At 46.2% G+C, this 17,500-nt stretch overlaps 2 protein-coding genes and 1 long non-coding RNA gene across 5 annotated transcripts in view; 2 read left to right on the forward strand and 1 right to left on the reverse strand.

The window, feature by feature from the left end:
- The window catches only part of anxa13 (annexin A13), a 5,771-nt gene extending 2,417 nt beyond the window's left edge, over nt 1–3,354 (forward strand). Inside the window, exons 5-11 of the mRNA XM_076140389.1 lie at nt 79–112; nt 327–406; nt 609–677; nt 773–874; nt 1,246–1,321; nt 1,454–1,566; nt 1,644–3,354. Coding sequence (XP_075996504.1) covers nt 79–112; nt 327–406; nt 609–677; nt 773–874; nt 1,246–1,321; nt 1,454–1,566; nt 1,644–1,763 — 594 coding nt within the window. The 3' untranslated portion in view covers nt 1,764–3,354. The remainder of the gene's footprint in view (nt 1–78; nt 113–326; nt 407–608; nt 678–772; nt 875–1,245; nt 1,322–1,453; nt 1,567–1,643) is intronic.
- A 4,496-nt stretch (nt 3,355–7,850) lies between these two features.
- The window catches only part of LOC142990557 (protein NLRC3-like), a 13,473-nt gene continuing 3,823 nt past the window's right edge, over nt 7,851–17,500 (reverse strand). For 2 of the 3 annotated variants that reach the window (XM_076140379.1, XM_076140376.1), the window contains 5 exons: nt 15,332–17,108; nt 15,084–15,257; nt 14,634–14,807; nt 14,451–14,497; nt 11,454–13,729 (listed from right to left, as the gene is read on the reverse strand). In XM_076140379.1, coding sequence (XP_075996494.1) covers nt 13,152–13,729; nt 14,451–14,497; nt 14,634–14,807; nt 15,084–15,257; nt 15,332–17,108 — 2,750 coding nt within the window. In that variant the 3' untranslated portion in view covers nt 11,454–13,151. Of the gene's footprint in view, nt 8,651–11,453; nt 13,730–14,450; nt 14,498–14,633; nt 14,808–15,083; nt 15,258–15,331; nt 17,109–17,500 lie in introns of those variants that run through there. The other variant, XM_076140377.1, reaches the window with a different exon arrangement.
- Nucleotides 10,799–11,736, forward strand: LOC142990565 (uncharacterized). Its single transcript, XR_012960804.1, has 2 exons — nt 10,799–10,851; nt 11,072–11,736. It is a non-coding gene; the product is annotated as an uncharacterized LOC142990565 (long non-coding RNA).

Consider the following 17,500-nt stretch of genomic DNA (forward strand, 5'->3'; position numbering starts at 1 on the left):
AAGTACAACATGAGAACGTGAATCTGGGTTATCAGAACACTGTGATGATGTCATTGTAATGATGTCATCTTCCATCAGGACATTGCCATGTTCAAGGAGTGCTACTTCCAGGGTAAGAACATCGATCGTCTAAACCTCCAAACACACACACACACTCTCTGTCTCTCTGTCTCTCTCTCTCTCTCTCTCTCTCTCTCTCTCTCTCTCTCTCTCTCTCTCTCTCTCTCTCTCTCTCTCTCTCTCTCTCTCTCTCTCTCTCTCTCTCTCTCTCTCTCTCACACACACACGCACATTTTTTTTGCTCACATTGTGTCTTTCCCTCTCAGTACATGAACGTGACCTTGAAGGTGACATTGAGGGAGACACGAGTGGCGACGTCAGAAACCTTCTCATGGCCCTGCTGCAGGTAAGAAACCTCAGCCTGTAATAGAGCTCACTCTCTGTCTCCACACACACACACACACACACACACACACACACACACACACACACACACACACACACACACACACACACACACACACACACTGGCCACGTTCCAGCCTTTCATTAGAGAAACAGAGGCCTGATTCACAGGAAAACCATAGATCCTTTTGTTCTTTGTCCAGGGAAACAGAGACGAGAGTTACATGGTGGACGAGGATTTGGCCGAACAGGACGCCACCTCGCTGTTTGAGGTACTGCTTCCTTTCAGAATGCACTTATCGCGATCTAACTCATTCATTCCACGTGAGCCATATCTTGAGCCATGTCTGTGGACTGTGTTCTTCAGGCTGGAGAGGGATGCTTTGGGACAGAAGAGTCCACCTTCAGCTTCATCCTGGCCAGCAGGAACTACCTGCAGCTCCAGGCCACCTTCAAAGTGTACGAGCAGGTACTCGTCTGAGCGGATCCATGTATAAGAAATGTGATCTCTGAGTGTAAAGTAATCAGGGAGCTCTCATATCAGGCGTTCAGGCATTAACTCTTTATTTTATGAGCCCTACATTGTTCCTCATTCCTCAAACGTGGAGCCGGAGTGGATCCGGCACCAGGTTTTGCTTTGATGGTTCTTAAATGTAAAGGATCAGTACAAACAGAAAGATCTATATTAAAACAAATGATTAAGGGGACGTCCAGGTTCCTTGATTTAAAGACCATGACCCAGACTGTCCACTGAGTGGCGCTGTAGAAGTGGGTAATTGAATTACCAGTGTGAAGACTCGAGCATTGTTTGTCTTAAGAATCGTCATTTTCTCTCTGCAGCTTTCCGGAACCGAAATCCTGGACGCCATCGACAACGAGACCTCTGGGACGCTGCAGAAGTGCTACACAGCTCTTGGTTAGTGTTATTGCGACTTCCTTTGGCTGCTTGGGAACGTTTCATTTGACTCATACATCCAGGAGCACGTAGACGAGTAAAGGAGGTAACGTTCAGGTGCAGTGGAGTTTCACTTTGTGTTTCTCCCCTCAGTCAGAGTCGCTAAGAACCCACAACTTTACTTCGCCAGGCGTCTGAACGACGCCATGGCAGGAGCAGGAACTGATGAGGACACGCTGATCCGCATCATCGTGTGTCGCTCTGAGGTGAACAGATGGATGTATTGATTGATTGATTGATTGAACTGTGGGTTTGTTCCATTAATCAAACATTTTTTCTGCAGTACGACCTGGAGACCATTAAGGACTTGTACCTGGAGAAGTACGACGTGTCTCTGAAGGACGCCCTGAGGGACGAGTGCAGCGGGGACTTCAAACGTCTCCTCCTCGCTATCTGCCACTGAAAGTCACAAAGCGTAGAACAGAAGCATAGAGGTCAGAGGGCGTCGCTGTCCCCTCTGGAACCAACTAACACAACTGACACTCGGTCCCTCTGTGTGACAGACAGAAGGGACTTACTGTAAACCAGCGACGGCTGCGAGGACGCCACAGTGAGGGGAAATCTGATCTGAGCTTGTTTTGTGCGAAGCGCTACTCTCCTCCAATCCCTGTACGTCTCCCGTGATGGTTTTCTCCAGAACCATTTCATCAAAAGAATGTCGACCTATTTCCAGTCACTGTCGCCGACCTCACAGCCGCTGAACGCCCCAACATCGGGTTCTGCGCCCCAAAACTCCTTTAGGTCCGGATCTATCTGGGACTGGTCACTCAGCTCAGGTCTGAACCGTCTGTGTTTCCTCTCATTTGAATCTTGAAGTCCCTCTCGCTCTCGTCCTCCTTTTTTAAACTATTTGAGCTAAGTGGAGTTTCTTCGTAGGTCTTTCCTTTGCGTTCCTTTGCGAAGTGTCACCTTGAATCTCCTGTCTGCGTCTCGTTGCGTGATGCCGAATAGTTTGAACCACGGACGGTTCTCCATGTGGCTCCTGCACCAGCCCACATGTGGAACTGCCTGGTCCCTCATTAACGGAGCATTTCTGGCTCCATTTTTCCACGTCTGTACCAGCACTTACACGAGCACCAGGACTTGAACATCTCCAACATTAGCTGTAGTGGCGTTGCTCAGGCTGTCCATCAGACGTCCACGAAGGCTCTCAGGCTCTGAAAACTGGGTGTAGTTGTGAAACCGATCTGCGACCACACACACACACACACACACACACACACACACACATACACACACACTCCCCAGGCGACAGGGAGAAGCCATCAGAATAGAGCAGAAAGAGAACAACAGCCCGGCGTCCAAACTATGGCCACAGTTCGTCCGTTTGCTTCTCTAACACTAAAACCAACTGACCTGAGCGTTCCAGTTTGCGGCCATGAAAGTGTTTGTGACGCCCCCGCCTCATATTCACTGTTAAGCTTTAATGCTGCTGTCACCACTCAATCACACTGTAGGGCTTGAAGTCTGGAATCTGTGTCGGTGTGATGAAGGAAATGCAATGTTGATTTGTTTTTGTTTGCAACTGAACCACAAATGATATCAAATCTGTGATGTTGAGTCAGTAACTTGTTAAAAGAAGTTCATGTTTTGATTTCTGTGGCGTTTTGATCCACTCCAACTAGAAAGACTTGACAAATCCAAACACGCCTCAGCTTCTTCTATTTACTGTACGCAGCATTTTGATGATGGCAGACTAACACAGTAGATGATTGAATATATTTGTATTTAGTTTCTGGTTCTATATGTATATGACACATCTAAGGCTTAGCTGGTCAGGAGGAAGTCTGGTCCCTGTGACTTCTTACTGCTGTGTGCAGTTACAGCAGCTGATAAGTACAAATGAACAGGGGGATCCATGGTTTTACAACAAGCTGACTGACTGCCAACGTGACGACAGACCACCACATGGATTTATATCATCCGTGACAACAGTTTGCCTCTGTAGCCAAAGAGTTTTAATCTGACTGATAATAAAGTTCCCTGTGAGCTCACGTCTGCTCTCACTGTCTTCACTCACTAAGATAAGATAAGATAAGATAAGATACTTTATTTTGGTAAGGTCACATGCAATTCACAATGTTTATTACACAAATTTGTCTTGCACCCTCTTACACACACACACACACACACACACACACACACACACACACACACACACACACACACACAGGCATTACAGAGGGGTCTACAGCGCCCCGGGAGCAGTTGGGGTTTGGTGCCTTGCTCACAGACACCTCGGCAGTGCCCTGGAGCAAAACTGGCAACTCTCCAGCTACCAGTCTACTTCAATACATGAATGTAGGTCAAAGTACTTTCACCCCATATAATATAACACCCTGCAGTATAATATCAGTCCAGTATGCTGCAGTGTTGAGTTTGTGTAATAGTTGTATTAAAGTCTGCTGGGGTCCAGGAGGTCTGAAAGCAGAAGTTCTTAAGTGGAATCTGAGCTTCTGACTGAGCTGCAGAATCTATTTTCACTCTGACACCAAATGAAAACTACAAAACGCTTCATTCAACATTTAGTCCCGCACAGCTGTTTGATTGTTGCTCATTTGTGTATTTGATCTCTTTAGCTGAATATATTCTGCACTAATGATTCTCCACCACTGGGGTCAAGATCAAACGATTGATTCCAAAACTGGGAGAGAGAGGGGGAGGGGAGGAGAGAGGGGGAGAGAGAGAGAGGGAGAGAGAAGGAGGTTGGGAGAGAGAGAGGGGGGAGAGGGGAGAGAGAGGGAGAGAGAGAGGGGTGGGAGAGATGGAGGGAGAGGAGGGAAAGAGAGGGAGGGGGGAGAGAGGGGGAGAGAGAGAGGGGGGAGAGAGAGAGAGGGAGAGAGAAGGAGGTTGGGAGAGAGAGAGGGGGGAGAGGGGAGAGAGAGGGAGAGAGAGAGGGGTGGGAGAGATGGAGGGAGAGGAGGGAAAGAGAGGGAGGGGGGAGAGAGGGGGGAGAGAGAGAGGTAGGAGGTGAGAGAGAGAGGGAGGGGGAGAGAGGGAGAGGGGGAGAGAGAAAGACAGAGAGGGGGGAGAGAGAGGGAGGGGGGAGAGAGAGGAGGAGGGGGAGAGAGAGAGAGGGGCGAGAGAAGGGGGAGGGAGGGAGAGAGAGAGAGAGGGGTGGGAGAGACAGAAAGAGAGAGGGAGGGAGAGAGAGAGAGAGAGGGGGGAGGGGGGGAGAAGGGATGGGAGCGAGAGAGAGGGGAGGGAGAGTGTGTGTTTGAGAGTGTGTGTGTGTGAGGCAGAGATTGAGAGTTTGGTATAAAGAGAACAAATACAGAAACTACAAAACATATGATACCAGAGGGAGCATTAAAGTACACACACACACACACTCCTTCTGCTGGGTGTGTTTCTAGTGTTCTTCATCACAACAAGTCTTTACTTTGTCTACAGTTCAGATCACACACACACACACACACCCCAATCAAGGATTCAGGACAGAAAGGTTTATCTTTTCCTGACAAGTTTCACAACCCCAGTTCTGCTGTCTGGGAGGTAGGACACACACACACACACACACACACACACACACACACACACACACACACACATATGTATATATACGTATGAAAAACAAACTACGATTCATTAAATCATCGAATCAAACTCAAACTCACGCTGCGTCACGTCTTCCTCGGCTGCTCTCTCTTTCTGTTTTGATAGTACGTGCGTGTGTGTGTGAGAGAGAGTCGCTTAGCACCATCTAGTGGACAGACCGTAGAAGTGGGGTTTGTTCTGTTGAACTTCATTTCAATTAGTCAAAGAGATAAATAATAATAGAAATAAAGTCCTGATATACAGTGAGAGGTCTCTGGGGCCTTATTTGGTCTCGTAATCCAATGTGTGTGTGTCCTTGTGCCTGTGTGTGTGAGTTTTTGTGTGTGTATCTTTGTTTGTGTGTGTGCCTGCGTCCGTGTTGGAGTGTGTGCGTGTGTGCGTGTTTTTGTGTCTGTGTCTGTGTCTGTGTGTGTCTATGTGTGTGTGTTTGTGTGTGTGAGTCGCTTAGCTTCATCTAGTGGACAGAATTCACATTTTTTTTCTGTTAAACCTGATTTATAAGTGATAAACTATGATTGAAATAAAGTTCTAATGCACAGCGAGATGTGTGTGTGTGTGTGTGTGTGTGTGTGTGTGTGTCAGTCCAGTCCAGTCTCATACTCTTCGTGAAGCGATGGCGTCCAGAGTGTTAAAGGTTGTCATGTGCTCTTCTCTAACTTGAACTCCTCTGTTCTAAGGTGCTAAGATGTTTTTGTGAGGGTTTTTGCTGGCGACATGGATATGGAGACATTCCAGGTCCTGTTGGTCTGTTCCATTCAGTAATACAGCGCACATGCAGCACATACAACAAGATCTTCCCTCAAAGGTTCATTTGGTGTGAAGGTCCTGCTCCTGCTTCTCCTGGCTGCTGCAGCTGCTGATGGTCGGTCTGTCTGTCCACCTGGGGAAATGTCCTGGTCCGTCTGTCCAGAGGGACTTTAACATCACACAGGTAAAGGGAAATGATGCTTCTGTTCAACTGTGAGGTGCAGAGGTAAACGGAGGAGGAGTTTCTTTGATGCTGTACTTTTCTGCTACTTCCTTGAAAATGTTCCAGTTTGGGAGAAATTCCACTTTTTATCCGTCAGGTTGGAAAAGCAAATGTTGTTATTGACTGGGTGGATTAATCAATGATTTCCAGAGGCTCACCTATAATTTGTGATTTCCGTCTCTAGTACACGGGAACCTGGTATGAAATTCAGAAACTTCCTGCTGCATTTGAAAAAGGAAAGTGTGTTCAGGCCACGTACACCCTTCTCTCCGACGGGGCCATCAAAGTTTGTAACGCAGAGCTGCTGTAAGATTCTTTGTGTCCCTCTCTCTTCTGCTTCTCTCTCTTCCTTCATCCAAATGTTACCTTGTCATGTTTCTCTTTTGGGGGCTGGAATAGTGCTGCAAGCTGCTGGGTCTGAGTCAGAGTGACAAGTTGTGGCCCGGTCATTTAGCTGCTTGTACCTTGATCTCTGCATGTTTGGATGAACTCCAGTGACCTGCAGATTTCATCTTCTGTTCTTCTCTCTGTGCAGGTCTAATGGTTGATACATATAAATACACAGGTGTCTGTTGTTGTCTTTAAAAAAAGAAAGAAATTATACGTATATTCGTAGTATTGTTTGATTTAACTTGGTGTGAGTAGGACTCTAAATGTAGTGTAAATAATGTGCTTTTATTGTGAAGTAACCCGGCGGAAGTGCTACACCTGTTCTCACTAACTTAGCAGTAGTTTTGTGTTTGTCGTCTTTCCGGGTGAAGTTTGTTCCAGTCAAGCGTCATGTTGTTGAAGTTTGCCACGTTCGTTTCGTGTTTGCTGTTTGTTTCTTCTGCGCAGAGAAACGAGAGGCCGATTATTGGTAAAAGAAAAAGTTTAGTTTTTAATCTTGAAGGCACAAACACGCGGCTCAAGCTAACGCAAAGTGTTTAGATCCCCCACTTAGCTAACATGGCAGCTGCCCCTACAACTCACTGAAACATGTGGAGGTTATCTATGTTTCTCTCTTCTAAGGTGTTCTGGCTCAGGAAATGAACCCTCGGCTGAGTCTGAGTTCGTACATCGCTGCTTCTTATGTCAAGTTTGTGGAGTCAGCGGGGGCCAGAGTTGTTCCTGTCCTGTGAGAATGTTTTCACGTTCATCTCGTCACGTCTTTGTCCAATAACACTTCACTGTTAGTTTAGTTTGACTGCTAAACATATTCTTCTATTCTGCAGGATCAACCAGACAGCGGAGGAGTACAAGTCAGTCTTCAGCTCCATTAATGGGTAAATGTATTTCCGTCCAAGTTTGTTGTTGTTGTGTGCTAAGTTATTGGACCATGAGTCACATTTACGTGTGTAAGATCAGATTCTTACACACTTAAGGATCTGGGATTCTCCACATTTTCAACATTGTCTTTTCTTTTTCTTTTTCTTTTTCTCTTTCTCTTGTTTTCTTGGGGGCTGAGCGGAGGGTGGAGTGTTAGAGCTCATACAAGACTGTAACTAGTGAATTTGTACAACCAAAGAAGTCTATTCTGTGGTTCAGGAATAATAAATTTTACTTTTCATTTAAGAAGCTGTGTGGTTCTAAAGTGTCTTTTGTTCCTGATAAATGTACAAACACCTTTCTGCTGTTTCATTCTAAACCCCGATGCATTTCAAGGAGACGTCACCATGAAGCAGCTGGGAAATGTTACAGATCAACCACAAACTCAATGAGCTGAGGCCACAGACTGCAGCTGTGTGTGTGTGTGTGTGTGTGTGTGTGTGTGTGTGTGTGTGTGAGAAGCACTCAAATCACTGGCAGGGAGAGTAGAGGTGCGCTTCATGACGTATTCCCTTGAGTTTGTGAAAATGTCAATTCCGGTAAAACGTCTCCGTCTCTGAAGAACAGACATCAGACAGCGGTCAAAGAGGTCGCCTGAGGTCGTCCAGTGTAAGGTGACTTCCTCTTGAGTCACTTTAATAATCACATATTCCACCAAACCAAAGGTTCTTGATCTACAGTGTGTAGTTGTGTGTAGTTGCTGTATGCCTTAAGGAGCTAAGATCATCCTGTTTTCCTTATCCTTATTTCAGCAGATTGTTCTGTGGAGGTCTCTGCTGGCGTGGTGGATATGAAGACATTCCAGGTACTGTGTGTCTCTTTCATTCAGTGCTGCAGCATCTCTAACACATTTGAAATGATATTGAACATGTTCAGAGAACTCCTGCGTGTGTGTGTGTGTGTGTGTGTGTCCTACAGAGTCACTGATGAACCATGTGACCCCATGAACCTCCAGAGCCCAAACCCAGCATAGAGAGGTTGAGTGAATGTGGTGGTGAAGGTGTGGAGGTGGATCAGTGTGTGAGAGACGCTGTAGAAGGACAGAGTGCCAGCAGGACAGTCCAGATACACTCCTAATCTGAGAGGGTCAGAGGAGGACACAGGGACACTGAGGGGCGTGACTCTGTTATTGTGACTGACAAAGTAACCATCATCAGAGCAGTTCAGACTCCAGGACTGATTATTATTTCCTCCAAACACGCTGTCTCCTCCGTCTCCTTTCCTCCTGATTCCTCTGTAACTCACTGATATATAAACGTCTCCTCTCCACTCCACCTCCCAGTAACAACGACCAGTCAGACCATTTCTACTCAGCAGCTGAGGCCAGAACTCCAACCTCTCTGGATGATCAGGATATGGCTGCTTCTCTTCCACACGTTTCACCTTCCTGTTGTTGTCAGACAGTTTGAGGTTTCTGCTCGCTGTGTTTGGGTCCAGTTCCAGTTCACAAACATCTGATGGACAGAAAAAGACACAAACAGCAGCAGTTTATCATCAAACACAGCTGCTGCCTTTATTATTCACTCATTTATTCACTACTGCACTTTGTCCTCTGACTCACTGTCACTTTCTACTGACACACTTTTGATATCTAAACACTCAACTACTGGTTGTTGTTGTTAGCTTGGCTAGCTGCTAGTTTAGCATTGGAAGCCCAGTTGTCAGGGATTTAACTCATTATTTTGATGAACAACTTCTTGGTATGGCAGCAGGAGAATGAGCGATTCCCCTCTGCTAAGTAGGAGGGTGTTGGAGGACCGAGCAGAGGGTCCATCCGCGTGTGCGTTGAATTGGTGATGAATGAGGCAAAGATGAGCTGAAATCTTCAGATGTGTTTTAATGGAATAAAACGTTGAACAGCGCTGGTCCTGCCCCCTTCATGCTGTGGTGAGTCAGGCCATGAGTTTCTTCGTACAGTTGCATTTATGCCGCAAGCACAAGGCATTCCCATAGTATTCTAATTCATTGATGACAATGTGGTTTAACCGCTGTTGATTGGTGAGCCAGGATTTGCAGAGGCGGCGCTGTAATTCAAATCTGAGGGATGAACAGCTGCCGGTGGGGGCAGAGTGGAATAGGTCTTTGTGTAAAATAAAGAACAATAGTACAGTGTAATTAACCCTTTGTAACCTCCTTTGATCTTTTTTTTTTTTTTTGCAATTTCTTTTTATTGAAGCAGATATTGTTCATGACATTGTGCAGACAGGTGTAGGGTATTTTGGAGATCATTTTTTATATAGAAAGAGGGGAAAGAGGAGAGAGAGAGAGAAGGGAGGAAGGTTGTGATATCCCTACTATTGTTGTTGAACTTTATACATAGACCCTGAGTTAGAGTACAAGTGGGCTGGAGTTGCAGTGATGTCATAGGGTACATACAGAACTTACAGGATGATGTCAAACAGCAATGTAGGCTAGAACACATCGCATCATAGGTCGTGATAGAGAGAGAGAGAGATAGGGGGGAAACAAACAGGAAAGGAAAGAACCAGAGAGACGGCATCCCACCCTGAAACCCCACCCAACCCCACAGTCACACAACCCCGGGTTCACACCCCCCCGTCCCGGACTGCCTGGACACACACACACACACACAAATTGGAGCACAAGAACACACAATTCATAGCAGTGAGAGAAGCACAATATAAATATATCCATATATTAAATATAATGTATAGAATAAACAGTATAAATCCAATGATTCCAGATTAAATCCAGGTTATTCAGATGTTCTTCACTTTTTTTTAAAAAATGCCAATGGAGGCTGCAGTTCTAATGTCCAGCAGCAGGGTGTTCACATATTTCTCTAGCCTGTCAATCAGAGCGTGGCGGTCAGCAGGGTCAAAGGTCGCGCTGAGATCTAGGAGAATCCAGACGGCTTCTTTATTTGTATGGACAATAATCCTCAGCTGGTTCATTCCTTTAAGTAGGACTGTTTCTGTGCTGAGCTTTGGACCGAAGACACACTGGAGTTTATCTGACAGACCAAGTTTACCAAGGAGAGGAACACACACACACACACACACACACACACACTCACACGTATGAAAAACAAACTATGATCCATCAAATCAAAGATTTAAACACAAACTCACGCTGCGTGACTTCTTCCTCTGCTGCTCTTCCGCATCTGAACAAGTTCCACTTTTGACAGTACACCTGTGTGTGTGTATGTGGGTGGGTGTGTGTGTGTGAGCCGCTTAGCACCATCTAGTGGACACAATGCAGAAGTGTGATTTCTTCTGTTCAACATGATTTATAAGTGATAAACAATGATTGAAATAAAGTCCTAACACACAACGAGGTGTGTGTGTGTGTGTTTGTACACAAATTCCACCAAACCAAATGTTCTTGATCTGCAGTGTGTAGTTGTCTGTAGTTGCTGTATGCCTTAAGGGGCTAAGATCATCCTGTACTGACAATCCAACAGTTTTCCTGTTTAATCAGCTGACCTGACTGTATAGAAGTGAACATCTATTACTGAGCCGAAGCTGAGCTGCTCTGCTTCATTGCTTTTCTCTTTTCATCCACAGAGTTTGTGTTGGTGTGTATTCATGTCATTTGTTGTGGTTGAACGTTTCTACAGGACTCCTTCCTTATTTCAGCAGATTGTTCTGTGGAGGTCTCTGCTGGCGTGGTGGATATGAAGACATTCCAGGTACTGTGTGTCTCTTTCATTCAGTGCTGCAGCATCTAACAGATTTGAAATGATATTGAACATGTTCACAGAACTCCAGCGTGTGTGTGTGTGTGTGTGTGTGTGTGTGTGTGTGTGTGTGTGTGTGTGTGTGTGTGTGTGTGTGTGTGTGTGTGTGTGTGTGTGTGTGTGTGTGTGTGTGTGTGTGTGTGTGTGTGTGTGTGTGTGTGTGTGTCAGCAGCGTCTGTCTCCATCAGGGCCAGTCTGACTGTCACAGCTGGAGCTCTGCTTAAGAACAACAATCTACAGAAACATAGAAACAACACTGAGTCCAGGGCTGGAGAACCTGCGGCTCTTTGCCTGCTGACGTGCGTCTCGGCTCGAGTGCTCATATATTATAATTCTATGTATCAATTTGCGCAGACGGTTGAGGTTACTTCATTTATTCAGTCATACAGGAGAGATGCATCACACGTCTCTGAATACATGCACTTCTTCCTACATCAAACATGTTTTTATATCAGAGTGTATCAGGGTGGCTGCCTTTCCATTGTTCTATTGTTAACCCTGGCTACTGTGGTGGAAATTCACCTTAGGCATCAAGACAATAGAGAAGACTGGAGTAAACAGAAGAATCAGTTTATTCCTTTACACTGCAGTGGGTCAGTTCTGGTTGTTAGACAGAAAGACCAAGATACAATACATGAGAGGATTTCTTATACGGGCAAAAGTAAATAAGTGGGATGGTTCCAGAGCGTCAGAGGCGCCTCTGGGTGTCCACCACTCCCAGCCACAGCACAGAGATACACAGGCGCCTCTACGGACCCGAGGCCAGAGAGTACGACAACAGGCACAATGGAAGCCTAAACAATTTCCAGGTTTATATGTAACAGGTGAAGACACACACATCATACACACTGTAGGATTTGATTTGATTAACAAAACACATTTGATTGATTATTAAATGCTTGATCATTGATGATTATATTTGATCAATTAAACACATTTGATTGGTTATTGATACATACACACAGTTACCTTAGTAACCGTGTCACAGTGACCTGCCAAGACATAATGTCTCTTCCTCTCTGATGATGGATGAATGATTCTGGTAAAACAATCATGCCAAGAACAAACTGTGTCCTTCCTTTCTAATAATGATCACTTACATACAAATAAGTGGAAGCCAAGAACATAAGGTTCACTTACATAATAATTCAAATATTGTCATGGATATAGAACATTTTCTCCCACACTCACAGCTTTTACTTTTGATGCACAGATTTTCTTATAACATCTAAAGTATTTGCTATATTTGGCAATAAAGACAAAAAGCTGCTTGATTTTAATATTTAGTGAAAATAAAGCTGGCAACTTTCAAAGAACGACCGAGTTTCCTGTGAGTTCTTCTGCTGCTGGAAAAGGTGAGGGGATTAACCCCTAAGTGACTGAGCATCAAGGAAGGAAACATCTCCCCTCCCCCCCCGCCCCCCATCACCTCCCTCTCTCCCCCACCCTCCCTCTCCCCCCCTCTCTCCCTCCCCTCTCTGTCTTTCTCTCTCTCACTCCCCTCTCCCCTTACTCTCTTTCTCTCCCCCCCTCTCTCTTCATTCAACATTTAGTCCTGCACAGCTGTTTGATTGTTGCTGATTTGTGTATTTGATCTCTTTAGCTGAATATATTCTGCACTAATGATTCTCCACTGAGGTCTAAACCATCATCATCCTCATCTTCATCCTCCTCCTCCTCAGGCCTCTGTCAGTAAATGAGGATGATGCATTTGTGACAGGATCCAGCAGAACATGTCAAACATCTGAACTCCATCTGTAAATATGTCTGAAGAGCAACAAATCTATTCTCAGACTTTTTGCTGAGTTTGTGGTTTGTGGAGAGAAAAAGCATCAAGAACAAATCTGATGAAAGAAGAGATTTTTACTGCTAAACACTTTGCTGTACATGACATCATCATCAAAACAGCTTCAAGTCGTCAATCAAAGCCCAAAGGGTCCAAATGACTTTAGACTTTAGACTAATTCAAAGGGACTCAGAAGTTCTCTTTATTCTTTCTTTCTTGCTCCACACTTTCATTCTTTCCTTTTCACAGGTTGGATGGGAGAGACAGAGAGAGAGAGAGAGGAGAGAGAGAGGGAGGGAGACACAGAGAGGGAGAGAGAGAACACACTTCCAGTATTTAGCCGTTTCAGAGTGTATATATATGTTAAGTGTTTGTATGTGTGTGTGATAGAGAGAGTGCGTGTGAGTGTGTGAGTGTGAGTGTGTGTGAGAAAGAAAGTGTGTGTGTGTGTGTGTGTGTGTGTGTCCTACAGATCACACAGAGTCACTGATGAACCATGTGGGTCCAAGATCCCCATTAACCCCCTTAACCCCCTTAACCTCCTGAACCCAAACCCAGCATAGAGAGGTTGAGTGAATGTGGTGGTGAAGGTGTGGAGGTGGATCAGTGTGTGAGAGACGATGTAGAAGGACAGAGTGCCAGCAGGACAGTCCAGATACACTCCTACTCTGAGAGGGACAGAGGAGGACACAGGGACACGGAGGGACGTGGGTCTGTTAATGTGAAAGACAGAGTAACCATGACGATCAGAGCAGCTCAGAGTCCAGGACTGATTATTTCCTCCAAACCTGCTGTCTCCTCTGCCTCCTTCCCTCCTGATTCCTCTGTAACTCACTGATATACTAACGTCTCCTCTCCACTCCACCTCCCAGTAACAACGACCAGTCAGAACATTTCTACTCAGCAGCAGAGGCCAGGGATCAAACCTCTCTGGATGATCAGGATATGGCTGCTTCTCTCTCACATATGTCACCTTCCTGTTGTTGTCAGACAGTTTGAGTTCTCTGCTCGCTGTGTTTGGGTCCAGTTCCAGTTCACAAACATCTGATGGACAGAAAAAGACACAAACAGCAGCAGTTTATCATCAAACACAGCTGCTGCCTTTATTATTCACTCATTTATTCACTACTGCACTTTGTCCTCTGACTCACTGTCACTTTCTACTGACACACCTTTGATATCTAAATACTCAACTACTGGTTGTTGTTGTTGTTGTTGTTGTTGTTGTTGTTTATCGGTGCCGCTTCAGCGTTTGTGCTCATCAGCTGCTCTGTCACATGGGAGTGGTTAGCTTGGCTAGCCGCTAGTTTAGCATTAGAAGCCCAGTTGTGAAGGATTTAACTCATTATTATGATGAAGAACTTCTTGGTATGGCAGCAGGAGAATGAGCGATTCCCCTCTGCTAGGTAGGAGAGCCATGGCCACACTCCTTCCTTTTGCCACATCCTACCTATGTGAGCCTCAATCAAAACCAAATCCAGGTGGAAGCTGGACATTGAAACTGAACTAAGAGTGTCAGTCTGACAGCTGCAACCCCGATTAGAAAAGATCTGCAGCACAAAGCGAGCCCACAGCAGTCACTGAGAAGATGTGGGGATGAAGCTGTCATTAGTGCAAAGACAAGGAAATATTCTTATCTACTAAAGGGGGCGCTGCAGAAAAAGTTTGGGAACCACTGCACTAAAGTATCTCTGCATTATTTGGATCTGGAACAAGATAGATTCCAGAGCTTTGGTCTGAGGAATCAAAGTCACATCAAACTTACATTTCCTCACACCAGCTTTGATCCTCTGCTGTCCACCATGATCCATCCTGCAGGAAGACACACACACACACACACACACACAGCAGCACGTTATTGATTATTGTTTTGGAGACAGAGTTTTTCCCTTCAACCCACAGGGAGTCTGTCCACACCTGAGTGTCCACTCTGTAGTTGTGTCCTTACCTGAGAGTGTCCAGTCTCCAGCTTGGACTCTCCACTCCAGCAGACAGCAGCTTCTCTCCTGCCTCTCCTGGATGGTTGTAGCTCAGATCCAGCTCTCTCAGACTGGAGGGGTTGGAGCTCAGAGCTGAGGCCAGAAAAGCACAGCCTTCCTGTGTGATCATACAACCTGACAGCCTGAGAGAGAGGGGGGGGAGGGAGAGAGAGAGAGAGAGAGGGAGAGGGGGGGAATGAGGGGTGAGGAGAGAGAGAGGGCAGGGGGGAGAAGAGAGGGCAAGGGGGAGAGAGAGAGGGGGGAGACAGCGAGAGGAGAGAGTGGGGAAGAGAGAGAGATGGAGCAGAAAGGAGCTCAAATCTCCTCCAGGAAACAGAAAGGTCTCAGTGATGTTTGCATCAGGACTTCTTTAGCAGGAACATTTAAATGGTCACTGACACAAAGAGCAGAGTCCTGACCTGAGAGTCTCCAGCTGACAGTGAGGACTCTCCAGTCCAGCAGACAGCAGCTTCACTCCTGAGTCCTGCAGGTCATTGTTACTCAGGTCCAGGTCTCTCAGACTGGAGGACTGGGAGCAGAGGACTGAGGACAGAGCTTCACAGCTTCTCTCTGACAGATTGCAGCCACTCAGCCTAAAAATGAAAAGTTGAACATTTTATTTCTGTTCCCTAAAATGCACCAAATCTTTGTGTGTCTCCACACTTACAGAGTTTTCCTGGAGGCTTTGACCACTGGCAGCAGCCTGAGAAGAACCTCCTCTGAAGCAGAGTATCTCTTTAGGTCAAACACATGCAGATCTTCCTCTGATGACAGTAAGATGAAGGCCACAGCAGACCACTCAGCAGGAGACAGTTTGGCTCTGGAGAGATCTCCTGAGCTCAGGTACTCTTGGATCTCATTCACTAGAGAAAGATCCTTCAGCTCACTCAGACAGTAGAACAGATTGATGCTTCTCTCTGCAGAGACCTTCTGATTGATTTTCTCCTTGATGTACTGGACTGTTTCCTGCTTGGTCACTGAGCTCCTTCCTGTCTCTTTCAGGAGACCCTCTAAGAGAGTCTGATTGGTCTGCAGTGAAAGGCCCAAAAGGAAACGAAGAAACAAGTCCAGGTGTCCATTTGGACTCTGTAAGGCCTCGTCCACAGCACTCTGGTGGAGACTTGTTAGTGTCAGAGAGGTCGGATGATCTTCTAACAGCAGGTTGACTCCAGAGTTGATGAATGTCAGATGGACATAAAGAGCAGCCAGAAACTCCTGGACGCTCAGATGGACGAAGCAGAACACCTGGTCCTGGTACAGTCCCCTCTCCTCTTTAAAGACCTGTGTGAACACTCCTGAGTAAACTGAGGCTGCTGTGATGTTGATGCCACACTCTGTCAGGTCTGACTCATAGAAGATCAGGTTTCCTTTCTGCAGCTGATCAAAAGCCAGTTTTCCCAGAGACTCCATCATCTTCCTGCTCTCTGTATTCCAGAGTGGATCTGTCTCTGCTCCTCCATCATACTTGATGTTCTTCACTTTGGTCTGAACCACCAGGAAGTGGATGTACATCTCAGTCAGGGTCTTGGGCAGCTCTCCTCTCTCTCTGGTCTTCATCATGTCCTCCAGAACTGTGGCAGTGATCCAGCAGAAGACTGGAATGTGGCACATGATGTGGAGGCTTCGTGAGGTCTTGATGTGGGAGATGATGCTGTTGGCCTGCTTATCATCTCTGAGTCTCTTCCTGAAGTACTCCTCCTTCTGAGAGTCAGTGAACCCTCTGACCTCTGTCACCATGTCCACGCTCTCAGCAGGGATCTGATTGGCTGCTGCAGGTCTTGTGGTTATCCAGAGGCGAGCAGATGGAAGCAGGTTCCCCCTGATGAGGTTTGTCAGCAGAACATCCACTGAGGTGGACTCTCTAACATCGGTCAGGATCTCACCTTTGTGGAAGTCCAGAGGAAGTCGACACTCATCCAGACCGTCCAGGATGAAGACGACCCGGAAGTCTTCAAAGCTGCAGATTCCTGCTTCTTTGGTTTCAGTAAAGAAGAGATGAAGAAGCTCCACCAAGCTGAACTTTCTCCCTCTCAGCACATTCAGCTCTCTGAAGGTGAATGGAAATGTGAGCTGGATGTTCTGGTGGGCTTTGCCTTCAGCCCAGTCCAGAGTGAACTTCTGTGTTAAGAGGGTTTTCCCGATGCCAGCCACGCCCTTTGTCAACAGTGTTCTGATTGGCTGATCTCTTCCAGGTGAGGCTTTAAAGATGTCTTCACATCTGATTGTTGTTTCTGCTCTCTGTGCTTTCCTGGATGCTGCTTCAATGTGTGTGACCTCATGTTCATGGTTGACCCCTCCAGCCCCTCCCTCTGTGATGTAGAGCTCTGTGTAGATCTCATTCAGAGGGGTTTGCTTTCCTGCTTTAGCGACCCCCTCACACACACTCTGGAACTTCTGCTTCAGCTTAGACTTCAGTTTACGTTGGCACCGTGCAGCAAGACTTCCTGATGAAGAGACAACAGTCAGAGGAGGGAAACATGGAGAAGAAAAGAAAACTACAGAGTAATAAAGCATTTAGGAGTAGAAAGCTTTGTGACTAGAGCAGTATAATAGAACACCTTCTAACCTTCTAACCCCTGATGTTCCTGCACCTGTTCTAAGATCTCAGCAGGCCTGCTCACTATCCCAACAACCAAGAGCAGGTCTCCTTTTCTTTGGAATCCACTTCCTGCCCCAGTCAAAGAGACAAACTCTCTTGTGATCTTTAAATCCCCACTAAAAACACACTTCTGTTGGTGAGCCTTTGAATGTGACTAAAGTGCTGATAAACAGGAGGTGAACACAGTCTCTTTGTGCAGGAGAGTGATTAGCTGCTCTAAGTGTAAGTGTGAAGCTT

The sequence above is a fragment of the Genypterus blacodes genome, unplaced genomic scaffold, assembly GCF_046128005.1.
Source record: "Genypterus blacodes isolate CSIRO-AG114 ecotype Tasmania unplaced genomic scaffold, CSIRO-AGI_Gbla_v1 ptg000589l_1, whole genome shotgun sequence".
NCBI lineage: Eukaryota > Metazoa > Chordata > Actinopteri > Ophidiiformes > Ophidiidae > Genypterus > Genypterus blacodes.